At 41.3% G+C, this 24,420-nt stretch overlaps 1 protein-coding gene across 6 annotated transcripts in view; it reads right to left on the reverse strand.

Annotated features, from left to right (window-relative positions):
• Positions 1 to 2,307: 2,307 nt before the first annotated feature.
• Positions 2,308 to 24,420, reverse strand: part of LOC126215025 (uncharacterized) — a 101,899-nt gene continuing 79,786 nt past the window's right edge. For all 6 annotated transcript variants that reach the window (XM_049941648.1, XM_049941649.1, XM_049941652.1 and 3 more), the window contains exons 9-10: positions 23,018 to 23,185; positions 2,308 to 4,216 (exon numbers count right to left, since the gene is read on the reverse strand). In XM_049941648.1, coding sequence (XP_049797605.1) covers positions 23,053 to 23,185 — 133 coding nt within the window. In that variant the 3' untranslated portion in view covers positions 2,308 to 4,216; positions 23,018 to 23,052. The remainder of the gene's footprint in view (positions 4,217 to 23,017; positions 23,186 to 24,420) is intronic.

Here is a 24,420-nt window from a genome sequence, read left to right on the forward strand (position 1 = left end):
TGACGGTGAGACGCGGATGGCCGGAACCTTGACAATTAGCGTAACTGCCCTCACGTTCCCATACAACCCGATATCGGGCCACTGTCACTTCTGAATGACCCACCAATCTGGATATTGCACAATTAAGCCAGCCAGCCAAATGGAGACTCACTATGAGACCCATTTTAAAGCCCAGTAGGTGCCTATAACACTGTCTGAATGAGTAAACAGTATCTCAGAGTCCTTCAGAGTGGTCACTCAAGATCTGATGCCGTTCACCTTATATACCTGGCCTAGTAACACCACTGAACACGAACAACCCTAATGCAGTCTAGCAGGTGTTCAAGCTGTCACAAAGAACTGCAACTCTAAACCACTTACATACATGCCGATGATGTGTTTGTGCATGAAGTTACATTGTCATCTGGTGGTCTCTTCTCTGTGTTTCATTTGCTTTGTCAGTTAGTGTGTGTAATTGTTTACCTTTTTCAAGTTGTCTAAAATTTGTAGTTTTTTGTCAATGATACCACTATAACATCCCTCATTTTCAGTATCTAAATCTTTTTTATTGTTGGTTTAAATCTCAAGTCAAAGGACCTGCCTGTATATCCGATATAACTGTTTTTGAAGTCGCGGCATAATATTTAGTGGACCCCAGATTTTCCATATTTATTAGTCTCAACTGGAAAGTTACAAAGAACTAATGTTTTTGTATTATCTTCTGCTCTGCAGGCAATTGCAACCCCTTTTTCCAGAATATACGCACAATTTCATCAGATGCTTTGCCTAAGTACTTCACAGCAGCGTATTTGATTTTACTGGCTGCAGGCTGTACACATGGTCTATTTCATTTCTTTACATTCTTTTACACTGGAAAACCATGTAGTTGTGTTAGTAAAAAACAATGTTCATAAAATTCAATGATTGTAATGACTTTAGATGAAAATATTAAATGGTTATCGCAAGAAGTCAGTTTTGAAATTGTCTGTGTGTAACTGACACTGTAAGAAAGAATGGGAAGCAGTAGCTGTTAAACATTAAATTTGTCAGTGCCATAGAGATCAAAGGATCTGGCCTGGTTGGCTGTCATCATCCGAGCTGTTGGCATGTGGGTTCGGTATTTGTTATGAAATTTGCACAAAGAATCTGTAATAACTAACTGACTGCAGTGTATAGTTTTTGCCTTTAACATTAAAGTGAAAACTGAGGGGTTTTAGTATCCTATTATCTCCTTTAATGAAACCCGAGACAAACATATCTCACAACCAAACCTGTGTATTGCTGTTTTATCTTTAACATTCTAGCATCCATCACTGGTATGTGGTGTTAAAAATATGGTGTTGTACCATTACATTCACTAGCTCTATAATTTGTTAAACTAACAATTTTTAATATATTTTGATGAGGTAGCACTGTTACAGGTCTTTCAAAATGATTGTAGCAACCAGTCAATGTTCACCAATTTTTGAATTTTTTATACTAGTTGTAAGGTTGTGTCTGACAAAGTGTTGTATGCAAAAGCTTGCTTCAACATTTGACACTTTTCTGCAGCAGTTTTTCCAAGTTTAAAACAAAGCTTTACACAGACATGCTATTCTCTCAAGTCAGCTGTTGTAAAAGGCAAAGTGACAGAGACACAAAAATGAAAATCTATTAACCAGTAACTGACTAAACAACTCTACTCACAGCTGCTTGCCATACTGATTCAAGAACTTACACCTAGCAGTATTTCCGTGTAAAAAATTTGTGCGTAGAATTCAAATCTTTGAAACTTTTGGACAACGGCTCACGATTTTGTCTCCTGAAGCTAAATTCAGGTTATCTGCCAGTTGCAACTTTTTCTTGCATTCCAGTTTCTTTGTCCTACTAGACATGTTTTCATAGAATACGTCATGTAGTCTGTTGGGGCACATTCAATTTGTGACTATCTCATTTCACATGTCTTGGGTTGCAGAGAGAACCAGCAGCTGGCACTGTTGCAGCTAATGTGATCATACGTTCCCACTTTGTGGTCATTCATTACACTGTGTTTCTCTAATCAGTTGCAACAACGCACACACGTGTCAATTCAACCACGATACTCCCTATTGAGGCACAGAGCAGCTATTTAGTAACCAAAAACTATAGTGTTTTGGTGCAACGAGTTCATGAACTACACAAACAGGCATAAAGCTTACAGACAAAGAATATGTAAAGTTCACCTATCATTATATACAATTATGTCATTGCAATGACGTTGAAGTCAGTTTTACATTTGCATCATCTTTCTTAAATAAGCCTATATTAGAATCAATCACAAATTTGTTATATCTAGAGAGATGATGACTGTACTTGGCAAAGGGATCTTTTTATTCATTTATATAGTTACAAGCTGAACAATTAGTTTGGTTCTGTATCGACAATCTTTGTTACAAAGGATTTGTACTTAATAAAATTACATTCAGATTGATGCTACTACTTTAAATTGTTGATATTTAGCTTAGAAAATACGTGTACTTACTATTCTCGACATTTAACATGTGAAGAGATACATTTTCTTATACAATTTTCAACAAATTAAATATTTGTCACATAAATGAAAAAAATATACATTCCAATATCTGAATGTATAATCAACGATAAACTCAGTCACACTTTAGGAATCTTTGAATGATCAATACGATAACAGCTGGCATATAACAGAAATCAGTGTCATCAGCATAAAGTATGAAAACGTACATATCTCATACAACATATGGGCAAAAATAAAAGCCATCCGAAAAGGTGTTCACAGGTAATACAAAGCTATACTTCTGAGCTAGTTATTTTTGCACAACATGGTGGTGTTACATCTTTGGCTTTGTACAGAAACCTACGAGTTTTAACACAGAGAGGCCACTACTAACACATCACATAGATAGGGCTTACAGACATCTAAGTAAGTTCATTGGCTACACTACAAACTAAAGTATTTATCATGCAATATTCTTGCCCTTAAGAAATGACACACAGAATATTTATGATGATTGCAAAATTCATAGTTTAATTCATTAAATCTTGTTTCCACACATAGAACATTTATGACGATTGCAAAATTCACAGTTTAATTCATTAACTCCTGTTTGAAAGCAATGAAACTGTCCTTTCCATTGCTCAGATCAGAATTCATGGTGCAGCTCTTTGTCATTTTCTTCTGACATCTGCATCTTCTAATGCATTAATTAAATTCTTCAAATCAGAATGCTAGAATCTTAGCACTCCCACCGTTCAATCCCATGTCGAGGCCACTGTTTTATTATTCCCCCAAACGTAATTTACCTGTAAGTGAGACTGTTCGTGATACGAAGTCGGGAAGGCTATCACTGCCACAACTTCTTAAGGTGATCGATGACAAATCTCTGATCATTTGTTTACCTGCAAATACCTCAGTGGCTGTCATTGTTATAAATAATGTCACAACACTACCTGCATCATGTCCGGTGACTATAGGATCAATTATATTCTTAGTGGGTACCTCTGTTCTTAGTTCCCTCCATAAAAACCATCAGTAACATCTATCTTTCTTACGAATATTCTCCAATCACTCTCAAAATTTCAAACAGTCTTTCACACAACCTGCGATTGAGAATAAATATCAGAAGAGTTACAATGTCCCATATTCTGTAACCACATGAAGTTCCTCATTTAACAAAATGAAAGACACATTCACAGTACACTGCAGAAGGACTACGAAGCATAATTTATCTGAATACAATTCCTTTTCCAGAAAAGGTCTACACTAAAGTTTTCACACATTTTTCCTTGCAGACAACATTAATCAGTTATGAAATTTCTGACACACACACACACACACACACACACACACACACACACACACACACACGAGCGTGTGCACAAAAAACATTTAACACTGTGTATGTAAAACATCTGTTAGTATAATGTAAACATAAAACAACTAGCCATATGTTCTTCACTAAATATTTTTGTGGCACAAGTTTCAAGTGTGCTGTTGACATCCAACTTGTAAAGGTTTGTCAAACAGACAGTCCTTTGAGATGACGGTTTACACAGGAAATACAAAGTGCTATAAAGCGAAAATGTGCTGCACTAATTTGAAAAAAAGAGAAAAAGCACTGAATACACACATCTGGGAGTATTCTGGCCCAGTCAGCCGCTATGTGGTCCACCGCAAGTAATACTGGTGTACAGCAAACGAAGCAGTCCTCTGAGAAGCAGCAGGAGCGGCACAGTATATCAGCTGCAACACGAGAAACAGATTTCGTTTTCACTCACACCCCTCAGTCTGCTGGCAGTTGCATTTGCTGCTCCCTGCACTTTGACATCATTTGGATGGCATACTCCTTCAGTACGAGGTGCATTCAAGTTCTAACGCCTCCGATTTTTTTCCTCCGGACTGGAAAGAGACAGAAACATGCACATTGTTTTAAAATGAGGCCCCGTTCATTGTCAATATGTCCCAGAGATGGCAGCACCGTATGGCAGATGGAATTTTACCGCCAGCGGCGAGAATGAGACCTGTTTTAAATACTTAAAATGGCGACATTTTCCTTACTTGAACAGCGTGCAATCATTCGTTTTCTGAATTTGCGTGGTGTGAAACGAAATGAAATTCATCAACAGTTGAAGGAGACATGTGGTGATGGAGTTATGGATGTGTCAAAAGTGCGTTCGTGGGTGCGACAGTTTAATGAAGGCAGAACATCGTGTGACAACAAACCGAAACAACCTCGGGCTCGCACAAGCCGGTCTGACGACACGATCGAGAAAGTGGAGAGAATTGTTTTGGGGGATCGCCGAATGACTGTTGAACAGATCGCCTCCAGAGTTGGCATTTCTGTGGGTTCTGTGCACACAATCCTGCATGACGACCTGAAAATGCGAAAAGTGTCATCCAGGTGGTTGCCACGAATGCTGACGGACGACCACACGGCTGCCCGTGTGGCATGTTGCCAAGCAATGTTGTCAAGCAATGTTGACGTGCAACGACAGCACGAATGGGACTTTCTTTTCGTCGGTTGTGACAATGGATGAGAGACGTGGATGCCATTTTTCAATCCAGAAACAAAGCGCCAGTCAGCTCAATGGAAGCACACAGATTCACCGCCAACAAAAAAATTTCGGGTAACCGCCAGTGCTCAAAAAATGATGGTGTCCATGTTCTGGGACAGCGAGGGCGTAATCCTTACCCAAAGGGCACTACGGTAACAGGTGAATCCTACGAAAATGTTTTGAAGAACAAATTCCTTCCTGCACTGCAACAAAAACTTCTGGGAAGGGCTGCGCGTGTGCTGTTTCACCAAGACAACGCACCCGCACATCGAGCTAATGTTACGCAACAGTTTCTTCGTGATAACAACTTTGAAGTGATTCCTCATGCTCCCTACTCACATGACCTGGCTCCTAGTGACTTTTGGCTTTTTCCAACAACGAAAGACACTCTCCATGGCCGCACATTCACCAGCCATGCTGCTATTGCCTCAGCGATTTTCCAGTGGTCAAAACAGACTCCTAAAGAAGCCTTCGCCGCTGCCATGGAATCATGGCGTCAGCGTTGTGAAAAATGTGTACGTCTGCAGGGCAATTACGTCGAGAAGTAATGCCAGTTTCATCGATTTCGGGTGAGTAGTTAATTAGAAAAAAATCGGAGGTCTTAGAACTTGAATGCACCTTGTACATCAGCTACATATGGTCTGTTGGCAAACTGGAGGTGGGAATGTGAGAAACAGCTCCATCACAGTGAGGCTGCCCAGCAATGAGTTCACACTGGCCCAACTGTAGTGTGTGTTTAGAAGGGGGCAACACATTGTGCATGGACAGAAAGGTAACTGTGTATTTTATTTTCCAATAAATGTGTTAGCAGTTTACAAAATACAGTGTAGGATTGCATCTTTCAAATCACATTATTAAAGAGTAAATGCTATTAAGTATGAACAAAAATAGTTAAAAACAAACAATGGAAACTTCAGGCTGGAATATCAACAATGAAAGGAAAAGATAGATTGCTACTTACCATGAAGATGACACATTAAGTTGCAGACAGGCACAAGAAAAGGTTTAGCTTTAGCACTAGCTTTCAGCCACAGGCATTGTCAAAGAAATGAACGCACCCACACATTCGTTCACACAAGCAAGCTAGTACACTTTACACACACAACTGCGATCTACAGCAGCTGAGACCAGAATGGAAGCAACAACCTGACAGGGTGGGGAACCTACTTTAACCTACTGTCTCCATACCCTCCGCCCAACAATTTTCACCCCCCATCATCTTTGGGTGCCTCACTCTGCCAATGTAACTGCCCATCTTTCCCCTTCCCCATTCCTCTCCTTTTTCACTCTCCCTCCCCCCCCTCCCCCCTCCCTTCACCACAGCATCCTGACACTGCACCTGTTGGCAGTCTAGTCCCTGAACACTCCTCCAGACAGTGCTCTTCTCTCCCCCACCCATAGCATCCTATACCTTCCCCTTCCATGATCCTTCCACACTGATGCCCCCAACCAACCTGCCAGAGATGGTGAGCAAGCGAGCAAGCGAGCGCACACAGTCTGCTTGGTTGTGTGAATGTGTGTTGGCTACACTCCATACAAATACACACATCAAAAAATGTTTTGCATCAGCCCGATTCACAGAACTGACGTGGATACTGTATCAGAGACACAGTCCCTTTGACTGTTCACAGCTGTCACTCGGTTCCAGTCATTCCACTAGAAAGGAGGTACACGGCCCGTGTTGTCTGTCCTTCAACCATGCCTAGATGGTAAATACTGCAGTTCGATCGTGTCCGCATTGTTATTTTGTGCCAGGAAGGGCTCTCAACAAGGGAGGTCTCCAGATGTCTTGGAACGATGTTATTCGGACATGGAGAAGACACAGATAGGAACTGTTGATGACATGCCTTTCTCAGGCCGCCCAAGGGCTACTACCACAGTCGATGACCGCTACCTATGCATTATTGCTCGGAGAAACCCTGACAGCAATGCCACCGTGTTTAATACTTTTCGCACAGCCACAGGACATTGCGTTATGACTCAAACTGTGCGCAATAGGCTATATGATGCACAACTTTATTCCCGACATCCATGGCGAGGTCCACCTTTGCAACCACAACACCGTGCAGCGTGGGCCCACAATATGCCGAATGGACCGCTCAGGACTGACATCACATTCTCTTCACCAATGAGTGTCGCACATGCCTTCAACTAGACAATCGTCAGAGACGTGTTTTGAGGCAACCCAGGCAGGTTGAACGCCTTGTACACAATGTCCAGCAAATGCAGCAAGGAGAGGTTGCCTGCTGTTTTGGGGTGGCATTATGTGGGGGCAGACATATGCCACTGGTGGTCATGGAAGGCGCTGTAACAGCTGTACAATACGTGAATGCCATCCTCCGACCAATAGTGCACCCATATCGGCAGCATATTGGGGAGGCATTCGTCTTCATGGACAACAAATTCACGCCCCCAACAGGCAAATTTTGTGAATGACTTCCTTCAGGATAACGACACTGCATGACCAGAATGGCCAGCATGTTCTCCAGACATGAACCCTATCGAACATGCCTGGGATGGATTGAAAAGGGCTGTTTATGGACGACATGACCCACCAACCACTGTGAGGGATCTAAGCCGAATCGCCGTCGAGGAGTGGGACAATCTGGACCAACAGTGCTTTGATGAACTTGTGGCTAGTATGCCACGATGAATACGGGTAAGTATCAATGCAAGAGGACATGCTACTGGGTACTAGAGGTGTCTATGTGTAGAGCAATCTGTATCACCACCTCTGAAGGTCTCGCTGTATGGTGGTACAACATGCAATGTTTATTTTTCATTAGCAATAAAAAAAGGGCGGAAATCATGTTTATGTTGATCTCTATTCCAATTTTCTGTACAGGTTCCATACCTCTCGGAACAAAGGTGATGCATAACTTTTTTGATGTGTGTACTTTTAGAAAAAACTTCCTAGCACTTAATTCTATACTCATGTTAACAAATTCCTCTTCTTCAGAAACACTTTTCTTGCCATTACCAGTCTACATTTTCTATCCTCTCTACTTTGACCATCATCAGTTATTTTGCTCCCTAAATAGCAAAATTTTATCTACTACTTTAAGCGTCTCATTTCCTAATCTAATTCCCGCAGCATCATCCGATTTAATTCGACTACATTCCATTATCCTCATTTTGCTTCTGTTGATGTTCATCTTATATCCTCCTCTGAAGACACTGTCCATTCCGTTCAGCTGCTCTTGCAGGTCCTATGCTGTCTCTGACAGAATTGCAATGTCATCAGCAAACCTCAAAGTTTTTATGTCTTCTCCATGGATTTTAATACCTACTCCGAACTTTTCTTTTGTTTCCTTTACTGCTTGCTCAATATACAGATTGAATAACATCGGGGATAGGCAACAACCCTGTCTCACTCCCTTCCCAACCACTGCTTCCCTTTCATGCCCCTCGACTCTTAACTACCATCTGGTTTCTGTACAAATTGTAAATTGCCTTTCGCTCCCTGTATTTTACCCCTGCCACCTTCAGAATTTGAAAGAGAGTATTCCACTCAACACTGTCAAAGGCTTGCATTATACTCAACACTGTGAAAGACTTTTTCTAAGTCCACAAATGCTAGAAACACAGGTTTGTCTTTCCTTAATCTTTCTTCTAAGATAAGTCATAGGGTCAGTATTGCCTCACGTGTTCCAACATTTCTACGGAATCCAAACTTATCTTCCCCACGGTTGTCTTCTAATAGTTTTTTGATTTGTCTATAAGGAATTCCTGTCAGTATTTTGCAGCCATGACTTATTAAACTGATAGTTCAGTAATTTCTGTCAACACCTGCTTTCTTTGGGATTGGAATTATTATATTCTTCTTTAAGTCTGAGGGTATTTCGCTTGTCTCATAAATCTTGCTCACCAGATGGTAGAGTTTTGTCAGAGCTGGCTCTCCCAAGGCTATCAGTAGTTCTAATGGAATGCTGTCTAATCCTGGGGCCTTGTTTCGACTCAGGTCTTTCAGTGCTCTGTTAAATCCTTCACACAGTATCATACCTCCCATTTCATCTTCACCTATGTCCTCTTCCATTTCCACAGTATTGTCCTCAAGTACATCGCTCTTTTACAGACCCTTTATATACTCCTTCCACCTTTCTGCTTTCCCTTCTTTGCTTAGAACTGGTTTCCATCTGAGCTCTTGATATTCATACATGTGGTTCTCTCTAATTTCCCTGTAGGCAATGTCTACCTTAGTGATATATGCCTCTACATCCTTGTATTTGTCTTCTAGCCATCCCTGCTTAGCCATTCTGTACTTCCTGTCAATCTCATTCTTGCGACGTTTGCATTACTTTTTGCCTGCTTCATTTACTGCATTTTTATATTTTCTCCTTTCATCAATTAAAGTCAATATCTCTTCTGTTAGCCAAGTATTTCTACTAGCCCTTGTCTTTTTACCTACTTGATCCTCTGCTACCTTCACTATTTCATCTCTCAAAGCTACCCATTCTTCTAGTACTGTTCTTGACAACAATCATTACCTAATGCTCTCTCAAACTCTCTACAACCTCTGCTTCTTTCAGTTTATCAAGATCCCATCTCCTTAAATCCCCACCTTTTTGCCGTTTCCAGTTTTCGTCTACAGTTCACGACCAATACATTGTGGTCAGAGTCCACATCTGCCCCTGGAAATGTCTTACAATTTAAAACCTGGTTCCTAAATCTCTGTCTTACCATTATATAATCTATCTGAAACCTTCCAGTGTCTCCAGGCTTCTTCCATGTACACAACTTTCTTTCATGATTCCTGAACCAAGTGTTAGCTGTGATTAAGTTATGCTCTGTGCAAAATTCTACCAAGTGGCTTCCTCTTTCATTCCTTACCCCCATTTCATATTCATCTACTACTTTCCCTTCTATTCCTTCTCCAGCTATTGAATTCCAGTTCCCCATACATGTTACATGATGCAATCAGGCAGAATGTGTCAGACACATATTCACACTGTCATTCTCAAGTTGTCAAATCCTGATCTGAAAACAGTTCTGTCTATTGTGGAATCTTAAACTACTGTAGGCTCAACAGAGGTTGATTTTAGGCCTCATTACATTTCTGTTGTTCGAAGTGTGCAAGACAAACTCCCAAATGTTAATCCTAGTATTAAAGTGAATAAAAATAGTGCTCAGACAAACAGTAAACACTGTGGCAAAAACTTTCAGTTTCACGGTACACAACATGTACTATCGAATACAGTGGGGAAGTCTCATCCTCTGTACTTTTCAAATGATGACCAGAACGCTTGTTCTTATCGTGATGCAAAATATTTCTAATGTGGAAAGCAAGGTCACATTCCAATAGTTCGTTTACAAGGCAATGCAGATGCTTTGTGAGCACACAGCCACAGCATAGCTAGCGACAAGTGCATTCTGAAACAGAAATGTCATAAAAGCCAGGACAGGCAATTGCTTCACTTTCACATCGCAGAACTCTTCTGTTGCAGTACATAGACAGGACGACATGCTTTCTGTCCCTTAAGAGTGGACAGCTACAGCTGCCTACTTCTGTTGTATCTGCCTATAATGCACACAAAATTCCAGTGCTTGACATGTGCAGTTTGCCAGCAACTTCTCCTGGAACTACAAAATGAATATCGTTTCATGTACTCAGTTCTAGAAACAGAGCAAACATATTCGGTTAGACTTGTTTGATGTTACAAATCAGTGTTTCAGTGTGTCACACTAATGTTTCTGAATGTTTGACCAACTTTTAGTACGGGCTAATGATTTTTAAGCCATTACCGTTCAGAAGGATTTCAGCTCCTGCTATTTATCATCAGCGCCTGGAACCACTAACAGCGAAAGCCCCTTCTTGTAAAAATTATGAGGTTAATCCCAAAAGTAAGGTCTCCTATTTTTTTTATGTAAGTACATAGACCTGTTTATTTCTACAACGGTTTATATCAGATTACAACTTGAGCATTTAGATATTTTTCAACATAATCACCATTTCCGTCAATTCATTTTTGTAGACACTGTGGCAGTTTTTGTATGCCCATGTCATACCAGCTCGCCGCCATGCTCTTCAGAAAGTTATGAACCTCTTCTTTCACCTCATCATTGGAGCTGAATCGCTAATGCTGACATTTACTGTGAGACTCTGAAAAAACTCAAACGGGCAGCAATTCAGAACCAAAGAAGAGGAATGTTGAGCAAGGGCGTACACATTCTCCATGACAACGCTCGCCCACACATCGCTCGGCAAACCGTTGCCCTCCAGCAACAGTTTCGGTGGAACATAATCACCCACCCAGCCTATAGTCCTGACTTGGCACCCAGTGACTATCACCTGTTCCCTAGGTTAAAAGAACATTTGGCCGGAAAGTGATTCAGCTCTGATGACGCGGTGAAAGAAGAGGTTCATAACTTTCTGAACAGCATGGCGGCGAGCTGGTATGACATGGGCATACAAAAACTACCACAGCGTCTACAAAAGTGCATCGACAGAAATGGTGATTATGTCGAAAAATAGCTAAATGTTCAAGCTGTAAACTAATGTAAACCATTGTAGGAATAAACAGGTCTATGTACTTATAAAAAAAAAATAGGAGACCTTACGTTTGGGATTACTCTCGTATTTGCACAATACTCTAGCCATCGGTTGTACGCCTGCTAAACATTTGGCAAATTTAGACTGCTTATTTCAATTTCTTTCTGTGGATGGTTTAAAGTGCAATATGGAAAAGTACTACTCCTTCCAAAAAAATGTTACTATGTAGGACACATAATAAATGCACAGGGAATTCATCCTGCTACTTTGCAATTGTCTGCAATAAAAGATACGCTTGTGCAAAGTGCACTGTAGCATTAAGGAGCTCCAAGGTCTCATTGGGAAGCTTACCTACTATATCAAATTCATTAAAACCACTGCACAATTTGCTACTCCACCGAATCGGCAGCATTGGAAAAATGTTCTTTTTGTGAGGTACCAAGACTTTCAGGATGCATTTCGGCAATTAAAAGGACACATTATTAAATCATCTTTATTTGATTTTTTTGACCAGCTAAGCCTGTTGTGTTAGCTGTGGATGCATTATTATGGGACTGGAGCTGTGCTCTGGCACAGAATTTGTTTTTCTGATAGACCTATTACTTTTGCCTCAAAAACTGTTAACAAAACACAGTGCAATTTAAAACAGAGTCAGCTCGAGAAAGAGGTGCTCGCCATGACCTTTGGTGTTACCATATCCCACGAATATTTGGACAGCTGGAAGTTCTATTTCATTAGAGATCATAGGCCTCTATCAGCTTTAATTGGGCTCTAATGCTTTGTATCATTTTTAAATCTAATTGCAAGAATTTGAAAATCTTCAAAATTTTTTTCTCGGTTTTTGGTGTTTTGCCGCAGAAACTGCTCCCGACCCAGCTCTTCGGCATTTTGCAATACATGTACCATGGGTGGCCACGTACTTTGATAGAAATTCTCCACTCAGCAGTACATCACTATTTTTGCAACATCACGCACTACCTGAATGGTCAAGTGTTTAGCTGTTGCATAAAGAGAATGACGATGCACGTGTTGTGATTCCTCTCTCCCTGAGAGAGTGGATTTGTCCTTATCACATCAAGGTCATTGGGGCATAGTTTGCAAGAAACAACTAACCAGAAATCATTGTATTTGGCAGGACATGGATGCTCAGATTGAGAAAAGGTTTTTGCGGAACATCAATCAGCTCCGCCACAATGCTTTTATGAGTCGCCAGGTCCATCCAAACTGTGGCAACACATCCATATTGATTTTGCGGGTCTCTGCCATGGTGGGTGGTGGTAGAAGCACACAGTAAACTTCCTTTAGTTGTCCCCCGGACATCTACCACTACTGAAAGTAGGACTTTGACTTTATCTTCTAATTTATGTCTTGAAGGTCTTCCTGAGATCACTGTCTCAGACAGTGGACCACCATTCATGGTAGTCAATTCAGTTTTGTGTTGCCAATTCCATCCACCATGTGGCTACTACATCTTTACACCCCCAGTCTAATAGTGAAGCTGAACAGTTTATTCTAGCATTCAAATGACACATGGAGAACCTCTGTTCCTCCCACATATACAGGAGCAAGCCTTTTTTTGTCCCTCCATGCCATGTGGCGGGATGTCACTGGTAGAATTACGAGGGAGTTTGAGAAGTTGGTCAGCGCTATCGCAATGAGTTTTTCACGTGATATTCATTGGACTGTTGTCTGTAAACACATGCCACATCAGTGCTCTTGGTAGAGAGCTGTGGTTGTGATGTGCCTGTGTTGTTGTTCCCACATAGTGATCTGCGAAGACGGAAAAAGATCGAGATTCGAGCAGTGATTAAGTACTTCGTAAAGAAAGGTATGAAAGCCAATAGACATTCATGCCAATTTCCAGAAATACTGGGGGACTCCTTCATATTCAACTGCTGTCAAGTGGACAAATGAATTTAAATTTTGTCAGGAGAGCTGAGGTGATGTTCCGCACAGTGTTCAGCCAAGATGTGTCACTACTCCAGAAATCATGGCAAAAGTGCACACAATGGTCACGGAGGATCGCCGATTGAAAGTGCGAGAAATTGTTCACACTAGCCCGATGTCGTCTGAAAGGTTATATCACATTTTAACTGAAGAATTAGAAATGAAAAAATTATCTGCAAGATGGATGCCGCAACTCTTGATGCTGGATCAAAAACGCACGATAATGGACATATTGGAACAATGTTTGGCCCATTTTAGGAGAAACGAACAAGATTTTTTGCGCCAGTTTGTGACCCCAGATGAAACTTTGGTGCACTACTATACCTCAGAGACAAAACAACAGTAAAATCAGTGGAAACATGCTGATTCTCAGCCACCGCAGAAAGCAAAGAATTTGTTCGGCAGGAAAGGTCATGGCACCAGTGTACTGGGATGCGAAGGGGATTCTGTTTGTAGATTATCTCCACACTGGACAAATAATAACTGGAGAATACTATGCTAACCACTTGGACAAATTGCAACAATAGATACTCAAAAAAAGGCCATGTTTAGCAAGAAAGAAAGTCATCTTCCATCACGACAATGCGCATCCACACACATGTGCCACCGCCATGGAAAAATTACACGAACTAAGGTATGAATTGTTACCACAACTGTCTTATTCACCTGATATGGCTCCATCAGACTTTCATCTCTTCCCAAAACTGAAAATTTTTCTCGGTGGATGAAGATTCACTTCAAACGAAGAACTGATAGCTGGAGTTGCCAACTTTTTTGCAAGCCTGGAGGAAACTCATTTTCGAGATGGGATCAAGGCACTGAAACATCATTGGACCAAGTGCACTAATCTAGAAAGAGACTACATTGAAAAATTAAAAAAGTTTCAGTGCTGTAAGTACTTTTTTTTTTATTTTGTTCCGAGAACTTTTCAAACCACTCTCGTATTACACAGTCGTAGTCACTGCACCCTGTTACATTTCCTGTGGCCACTACGGAAACAATTCGTTCTGCAAGGTGAGAAAGTTTCAGCCACAAGATGAAATATTTTACAAACTTTTTGGAGAGAAACAGTGAGCACAGTGTTATTACAAAAGCCACTGTAATTTCTTCTTACATTTTACAAGGTTCCACTGGGCTGCACCAGAACCAGCTATGGTGTGCTTCCAAGTACGGCACAGATTCTGCCACAGAGTTTTTACCCAGAAACCCTGGTATGCCACTGTGGTCCCTGCAAGCAGTTGTCTCTGGCTTTCTGCCAATTGCAGCCCACACCGTCCACAGTGGTGTCCACAGATGTCAATGTCCTGGCACCGCTGCCAATGAACTGACGTGTGTGGACACGCCGCCCACAGACGATCACTGCTCCACCACAGAAGATACGCTTGCCGTGTGCCCAACCACGGCGACTGGTCTCAGGGCACGGGTGTGCACCCTGTGACCAGTTTCTCAGCCGTTGTTCCCCGTCACTCACAAAGTGGATATCAGGGTGCAGTCAGAGAGCTGCCATTGGTTAAAGTTACACCCCCCGTCTCCCCATCTGCATCCAGTCTGCCCGCATTCCACCGCTGGGAGCCACAGCCTTACATGGCAATGGTGTTGAGGTTTGGAGGGGAGGAATGTGTCTCATTCAGAGAGTGAGGTGCCAAAGCAAGATTGTTACCTTGCAATGAAACCACAAGGTACGATAGTCACTGCAAGCTGCATCTGCTCATCTATTTACCACCGAGCATGGGGCAGCTCATCGCCATTTGCCATCACTGAGTAAGACGAGAGCATTGTCTTCAAACTGTAAACTCAGTGTCTTAGGTAGAACTCACAACTATCAGTGAAAGTTATTGTTAAGTGTAGTCTGATGGAGAAACTCTCTTTTCTCTGTATCAAGCGATACAGTAATGTTCAGAGACAGTTGTAAATACTCGTGGCATCGCTGTGGAAATGAATTGTACAAAGTTAAGTAATTCTTCTGATCTATGTTGTAATAAAGTGAACTAATATTTTACAACTTACGGTATCCACTCCGTCTCCTCCCATAGCAAACTAAAGAACCCACCATTATACCAGCGAGTGTATTTTTGTCAGGCACAACATTGTTTAATTTAATTTAATAATTGGTGTACATTTCAAATAAATATTGCAATGCCTGTATGTCAGTTTGCACATATATTGTACACCCATTCACATTTCATCAATGTAAGAAAAACTTTCTGCCTTTGTTTCTTAATTTCCTTAAGTGTGTGAAGCATCTGCACATGTTAGTTACATCAGTTCTCCCTGCCAGGAAGCTCGTATACTTCCAGTTCTCTACCAATGAAAGTGCACCGTGTCCTGTGCAGAACATCTTCTTCTCACAGAAAATGGTGGTGGTTAGTGTTTAACGTCCCGCCGACAACGAGGTCATTAGAGACGGAGCGCAAGCTCGGGTTAGGGAACGATTGGGAAGGAAATCGGCCGTGCCCTTTCAAAGGAACCATCCCGGCATTTGCCTGAAAAGATTTAGGGAAATCACGGAAAACCTAAATCAGGATGGCTGGAGACAGGATCGAACCGTCATCCTCCCGAATGCGAGTCTCACAGAAAATGAATCTTCTGTTTTATAACAGGAAGTAGTTTCCACAGAGTTGACAATATTTTTTTTAAGTATTCTACATTTCCTTTCAGATGACCATCTGTCAAAAAGGTCGACAACTTTGTGCTGTATTTCCCCCCATCTGTTTCTAGAGTGACCAACGATTTTACTGCCAATTTTTGTGCGCACTGCAGCCCTTGTAATAAAACTCTGTTGATGTTACAGAACATTTATTTTTTTGCCAACTCATTAACATGTGCACAAATAATGTCACAAATGTCCAAATTGTCTTTAATGTACAAATACCTCCTCTTTGGATTGTGGCAATTTCCTTGCAATATGAGAGGCTCATCCACCAATTTGCCAAACTAAAAAATTGAACTTACTTATTACATAACAACAACAGTCCCAGACTCCCATACACAGGGTAGAAGACAAAAGAATGAAACACAACATATACAATTCCATCAGGAATCCAGACCAATGGGGAGACGACCGGAACAGAACAACAGACACTATATCAAGAATGTTACAAAAAGAATACACAGAAGTGACACTATATAGACCTGCACCAAACATAACCATGACACTAAGTGACAGTACGATGATAGAAAAAATGAAACATTATATAGTGATACAGAAACAAGATGAATCAGGGACACACTAAGGCAAAATAACTCATAACACAACTGCAGTTACAAAACTATATAAATATGTAGAATAATATTAGAGATACAAATAGAAAGTGTTGGTCAGAAATGTGTAACTCTATGACCCTATTACGAGGTCTGCCTACCTGGCAAGCCCCATAAGGTATTGACAGTAATAATGATTGTCACTTAATGGTATTTCGGAACAGTCTGTAAACAGTGACTGGCTGTAGTTGCCTACGGGTCATTTAACAAGTGTACTAAGTTAGGAAATTAACCCTTAATGTAAAATCAAATTACATACAACTTGCAATGCCATATCAAAAGAAAGTGCAGAAGGTGACAAAGGTACCAGCACATACTATAGATGCCTTCTGCCAGAAGTAATAAGAATGCAATGTGTGCTAAGCAGCTTGCAAATGGATAGACCTACGAACTGTGGTGTGCTGGTAGAAGTTATTGAAAGAAAGCTAAACCGTTTCGCAGCTATGGGCATACATTGATGCCTGGCAGGTAAAAAGGCGAAATGGCTATGGGCGTAGATGTATGCCCGGCAGGTGAAAGTCCAGACGGCTACGGGCATTCATGTATGCCCGGCAGGGGGAAAGTCAAGATGGCTAATGGCATTCATATATGCCCAAGCTCGGGAGCACGTAAATGTACACAACAGATTGGCTACTCGCTGTTGTCCACATTTCTGACAACAGAGTCATTATCTTGTCTTCTTTGTAAAGTAGGAAAGGGCTTTAGTTTTCACCTCCCCTGGCCCTTTCTGCTTACAAGTCGTACATTCGGCCAGTCTTCTTTTGGCTTCTGGTGAGACGACAGAGTTTGCGTGTGTAGGCTTTGCCACATTGGGACACAATACATCAGACAAGGAAATCGTGGATATTCTTATGAATAGCAGCGACGAAGATTGTAGAGCTACTTCTTGGATTTCTCCTGACGAAGTGTTGGATGCATCTGAGCGTATTGCTGAATCCTCGATGTCACAAACAGAAGATTCTTCCTCTGAAGACAGAAAAGAAGATGAAGTAAGTGAAACTTCATCAGGAAGAAGAAAGTATGACTGGACAGAGAATCATCCAGTGATGAAACAACACCATTTTGTGAACATATTTAGCAGGTTAAAAGCAGATTTCGAAGAGTCAGCAAGTCATTTAGATTTTTCTTATTACTTCATGTCCAGGGAATTTGTTTATGCCATCTGTACACAGATCAATAATTATTATAAATTTATTAATGAAAAAGAAATGACAGTATCCAGGAGGTTAACTCACTGGAAGCATATAGAGCCAGCAGAATTTTATTGTTTCTAGTGTGTTCTCTGCTTATGCCTAGAAGTAAAAAGTTAGTGAATGAATATTGGTCGACAGATTCTTTGCTTCAAACACCAATATTTTCTAACATAAGACCCAGGAACCGGTACAAATTGATCCTGCATTTATTGCACTTCAGTGATAATTCCACTGCATCTCAAGATCTTCTTCTAAAAATACATCTCATCATAGATCACAGAAAAAAATAAATTCCACGAGGTAGTAGTATCCTTTGAAAACCTAGTGACTGACGAAAGTCTGTTACTTTTCATGGAAAGGCTCCAATGTAAGCAGTACATACCAAATAAACATAGCCGTTTTGGCAGTGAAATTTTCATCCTTTGTGACGTACAAACCAATTATATTTTGGATTATACTGCCTACACTGGTGCCACCACAGAAATAGAATCCGGAAATGCTGATTTGGGAAAAATCAGGCGATGTTGTTGTGAGGTTGTTATTGCCATACCTCAACAAAGGTCGTACCATTTATTTAGACAAATGGTATTCAAGCTCTGAATTATTCCTGTGGCTCTATGATAAATGTATGAACACCGGCGTAACAGCACTCAAAAACATGAGACATTTACCACCGTTGGCAGACAACCTGAAAAATGTAGAAATACAGATCAAATCCTGTAGAACGTTAATGGCACTAAAATGGATGGCCAAGAAAGAAGTCTGGATGCTTTTAACCGTAAATGGACAAGAGTTTGTGGAGTCAAAGAAAAAAGAACATAAAACGGGCCAAAACAAATTGAAACCTACCTGTGTTGTCAGCTATAATAAGCCAATGGGTGCAGTTGATAAGACAGATATGCTGTTATCTTCTGAAAAGTGAATCCGAAAGACAATGAAGTGGTACAAGAAAGTGTTCTTTCATTTGACTGACTTGTGTGTGCTTAATGCAAAAACTATTTTTGTAATACAAAAGCAACAGAAGGTACCACTAGGGAAATACCACTTGAAAATAATCTGTCAGTTGCTTGATAAATTTCATAGTCAGACGTGTAAAAGTTCGATCCCACAGACAACCAAAGGAGAGAGCCCTTTCCAACTGCAGAACAAAGAGGGATATCATCCAAGGTTCCTCGTAGTAATGGAGAAAAAGGGATTCCCCAGAGACACTTTAGTATGTACTGCTCATTCATAAGATGTAAAAAGTGTGATGTGGCTCTCTGCATGGTGACATGTTTCGAAAAATATCACACACTAAAGAAATTTTAGGATGTTTTAATAACTGTGTACATTTCAAGTAAAGGAAAATAAAATATAAAAATAAAAAATTAAATAAAAAAAATGGTTTTTAACACAGCCAGTGGCAGTCCAAAGCCAGCGTCAAAAATGAGAATGGGAAACCACTAAAGTAAACCGTACTGAACGTGCAAGCTAAAAAAGAAAACAGCGAGCAAGAAGAAAGTAGACGTTTACTACCCGATTTCTTACTGTGGAGAATCGACTCTAGACTTTAATTACAAATGAAGCCATGGGCCTATCTCAAAATGTGTTATCCAGATATATTCTTTGTTTATCGCCAAGTCTGGATACATGAGACAATGTGGCTTTAAATTTCTGTAATTATTTTTTATTTAAGATAGTAGCAAGAATTGTCAGAGATTTCGGCGTTTTTGCTATGCGCAACTCACTTTAAAACCATGTATCTTCAAACACATTCTTTTGATGTCAATGATATTTTAATATGTTGGAGACATATTGACAGTCTAAGTCCCAAGTTACAGGAATTACTAATAAAAAAAGTTCCCATCATTTTTCTAAACAAACTGTTTATCAGCCCACAATAAGTAAGCTAACTGAAAGTGTTGGTTAGTTTTGAAGCTCTCTTTCGTGGTTATCAGAAACTATAACCACTGTGACCATACAGGTTATACTGTTTTTAGGAAGAATATCACTGAACAGTCGTTCTGTGCGCACCGGAATGTGAGGGAAGCCTGCAGTGGCCGTAGCCTACAGCGACTACAGGGTTCAGTCCACCGCCCGCCGGCCAAGCGCACACTGTGTTTCCTCCCAACAGTCAGCCGGGCAGCCAGGACACTCAGCCCTTGTAGCCGTGAAAGGGTTAATAGGCGTTTTGAAAGAATCTACAAATTAGAGGAACCAAAAGCAAGGGATGGCATATTGGCATCCACACCTTATCCTTTTTCTCAAATCAAAATGGGTATCGAAAGCTAGCCGAGAATACGTTAAAGAACTGGTGTTGCCCGCCCCGTCCCCCAGAAATACAGGGGAACGAGAACAAGGGAAGAGCTTGCAACACTCTGAAAATATATATATTAGAGGGAAACATTCCACGTGGGAAAAGTATATCTAAAAACAAAGATGCTGTAACTAACCAAACGAAAGCGTTGGTATGTTGATAGAGACAATAACAAACACAAACACACACACAAATTTCAAGCTTTCGCAACCCACGGTTGCTTCATCAGGAAAGAGGGAAGGAGACGGAAAGACTAAAGGATGTGGGTTTTAAGGGAGAGGGTACGGAGTCATTCCAATCCCGGGAGCGGAAAGACTTACCTTAGGGGGGAAAAAAGGACAGGTATACACGCGCGCGCGCGCGCACACGCACACACGCGCGCGCGCGCGCACACGCACACACGCGCGCGCGCGCGCGCGCGCGCACACGCACACACGCGCGCGCGCGCGCGCGCGCGCACACGCACACACGCGCGCGCGCGCGCGCGCGCGCACACGCACACACGCGCGCGCGCGCGCGCGCGCGCACACGCACACACGAGCGCGCGCGCGCGCGCGCACACGCACACACGCGCGCGCGCGCGCGCGCGCACACGCACACACGCGCGCGCGCGCGCGCGCGCACACGCACACACGCGCGCGCGCGCGCGCACACGCACACACGCGCGCGCGCGCGCGCACACGCACACACGCGCGCGCGCGCGCGCACACGCACACACGCGCGCGCGCGCGCGCACACGCACACACGCGCGCGCGCGCACACACACACACACACACACACACACACACACACACACACAATTTATCCGCATATACACCGTTTGTGTGTCTATCAACCTGCCAGCGCATTCGTTTGGTAAGTCACATCATCTTTGTTTTTAGATATTTTTTCCCACGAGGAATGTTTCCCAAAGATTCATTCCACACAGAAAAAATATATTAAAAAAGATGCAACTTACCAAACGAGAAAGTGCTGGTAGATAGACACAATAAAAACATACACACAAACTTCAGGCTTTCGCAACCCACGGTTGCTTCGTCAGGAAAGAGGGAAAGACTAAAGGATGTGGGTTTTAAGGGAGAGGGTAAGGAGTCATTCCAATCCCAGGACCGGAAAAACTGACCTTAGGGGAAAAAAGGGACAGGTATACACTCGCGCACGCCCTCACACACACACACACACACACACACACACACACACACACACACACACATACATACATACATCCATCCACACATATCCATCCACACATATACAGGCACAAGCAGACATATATATAATAAAATTACTCTGATTCTTCTGTAGTGAGTAATACTGCCAATACTATAATACATCTAGAAATAATGCAGTATTTAAAAGATAATGACAATAGTTTAGTTACCTTTAACAGATATCCAAATGTAAAAAACAAATAAAAAAGATTACCCTTAAAGATAAAACTTGTTTACTAAGTTCTGCTCCTCTTGAAAGACTATTTTTCATTTAGTTGAACAATACACAAGGTCACTATGCTGTGCAGACATACTGTCTGGCTAAAGTACTCTGTGACGGTTGTGTGTTAACAATGCAAAGTGGAGAATGGATTTAAACACTCAATACACCCACTGCAGGAACAATATGTAAGAAACTATCAACTGAACTAAGGAGGGCATAGATATCAGAAAAATTATATTACGTACTGCAAATAATATTATTGTATAAAAGAATTTTGTAAAATCAATAGGAAGAAAAGAGTTGACATGTGAAGGAAAACTAAAAAAGTTAAAACATAAAAAATTATTAAGTCTGGCCAAACAATGAAGAGCATTGCCCCCTACAGGTCAAGGACCTAGTACAGAAATTGTAACGTAATGTCTACTCTGAGCAGCAAACAAACAAACCCTAAACAACCAGAAAATTGCACCAGAACTGTATACTGTCTTCTAGTAAAGTCTGGACAGTGGCAGTATACAGTAAGGGGGCAGTTGTACTGTACCGAAACTGAGATACCTGAAAGACCGGAAATTTGTTAAATTGATTGTCTCTCTCTTTCTCATGATTTATAGGAAGATTATACTACATGTGGCACTGAATCTACGTTATCTCAGTAATTCCAAATTTCCTACTGTTCATTTCTTAACAGTTTTCTTTTATTAATCTCTTCTCTTGTTTTGGACATCTCCACAGTACGATGTTTCATGGAGGCAGTCTGTCTTTTGTGTCGAGCAAAAAAAGTGTAAACTTTTATCTTAATACAGCATTTATTACAAGCCTTGAGTGGGGTTTTATTCAGGAGGAGGAAAATCCAAAGTCCATTACAATCCCCTCTACAAAAATTTTATATCACAGAGATAATATGCCTTATTGATACGACGCAGTCAGAAGAAATTTATTTATCCAGTAAGAGGAAGGCCACAGAAAAAGACTCTGGAGCTGCTGTTATCAAGAAGAAATGAGGTAAAGCGATAACTTCCACAAACAGTACTTTACAAGACATTAATGAAAATTGGTGGTTTTACAGGTGAAAGCAACAATAGCAGCTGTTTGGTCTGCTGCCCTCTTAACATTATTTAAGCAAATTGTAAAAAGTTAAAAAAAAACAGACAATCACATCATCCCCACTTCACAGACCAATCCTTCAGCAATACCAATATAGCTGTTACAGGTTAGGACTGCCTCACTCAGTACACAGTCCCCACACGGCACGGCAGTTTGAACTGGCACACAGCACACGTACGATATTTCTAAGCCACGTCCTTACCGGAGTGTGTTTCCCATTCCGCAACCCTGTACGGGTCCCGATGCCTAGGCCACACTACTCACCGCCCTTCCTCCTCCTGCTGCTCCTGCGCCGATTCTCAGCCCGTCCTCTGTGACGTCTTCGAGTGGCCGGCACTCCTCGCATTCTCGGGTATCGCCGCGTCCCTCGCCGCCTTGTCCGCCAGGGACCCTTCGATCCGGTCCCTGTACTCCTCCCATTCTGTTCTCTTCCTGTAAACCAAACCAGGCATATTGATAATTTCATTTTGTTTCTGATCTCTCCGAGATGCATTAAAATCTCAGAACACTTCACATACTATTTTCTGTGGACAATATATCCACACTGGCAGAGACCTTTCCCAGTTCAGATGTATATTACCAGGAAATGAATGTATCACTTTTGTTTACTTAGTGGTCCCGGCGGAGGTTCGAGTCCTCCCTAGGGCATGGGGGTGTGTGTCTGTCCTTAGGATAATTTAGGTTAAGTAGTGTGAGGTTAAGTAGTGTGTAAGCTTAGGGACTGATGACCTTAGCAGTTAAGTCCCATGAGATTTCACACACATTTGAACATTTTTTTTGTTTACTTAGTATGGCTGCATTCGGGCCTTAACATTCTCTTGCGCATCAGACTAGGAACAGCACATTCCAAAACATATTACAAAACTCAATTTCTAAATAGACCTCTGGTTCATTTATGTAAACCTAAGTAATTATTATGAGAATAATTACAATCACCAACACAAGCATTAACAATCAATAGTACAGAATTGTCATTAATAATAATAATAATAATAATAATATTAAAGATCCCAATACCACAACAGATAAATGCAGACTTTGCAAACAACAAATAGAAACAGTAGATCACATCACAAGCGTATGTACAATACTAGCAAATACAGAATACCCCAGAACACATGACAATGTAGCAAAAATAATACATCAACAACTTGCCATACAACATAAACTAATAAAACAACACGTTCCCACATACAAGTATGCACCACAAAATGTACTGGAGAACGATGAATACAAATTATACTGGAACAGAACCATTATAACAGATAAAACAACAACACATAACAAACCTGACATCATACTCACCAATAAGAAGAAGAAATTAACACAACTAATCGAAATATCCATACCCAATACAACAAATGCAGGGTGTTACAAAAACGTATGGCCAAACTTTCAGTAAACATTCCTCACACACAAATAAAGAAAAGATGTTATGTGGACATGTGTCTGGAAACGCTTAATTTCCATGTCAGAGCTCATTTCAGTTTCATCAGTACGTACTGTACTTCCTCGATTCACCGCCAGTTGGCCCAATTGAAGGAAGGTAATGTTGACTTCGGTGCTTGTGTTGACATGCGACTCATTGCTCTACAGTACTAGAATCAAGCACAGCAGTACGTAGCATCAACAGGTTAGTGTTCAGCACGAACGTGGTTTTGCAGTCA

This window comes from Schistocerca nitens, chromosome 12 (assembly GCF_023898315.1).
Source record: "Schistocerca nitens isolate TAMUIC-IGC-003100 chromosome 12, iqSchNite1.1, whole genome shotgun sequence".
Lineage (NCBI taxonomy): Eukaryota > Metazoa > Arthropoda > Insecta > Orthoptera > Acrididae > Schistocerca > Schistocerca nitens.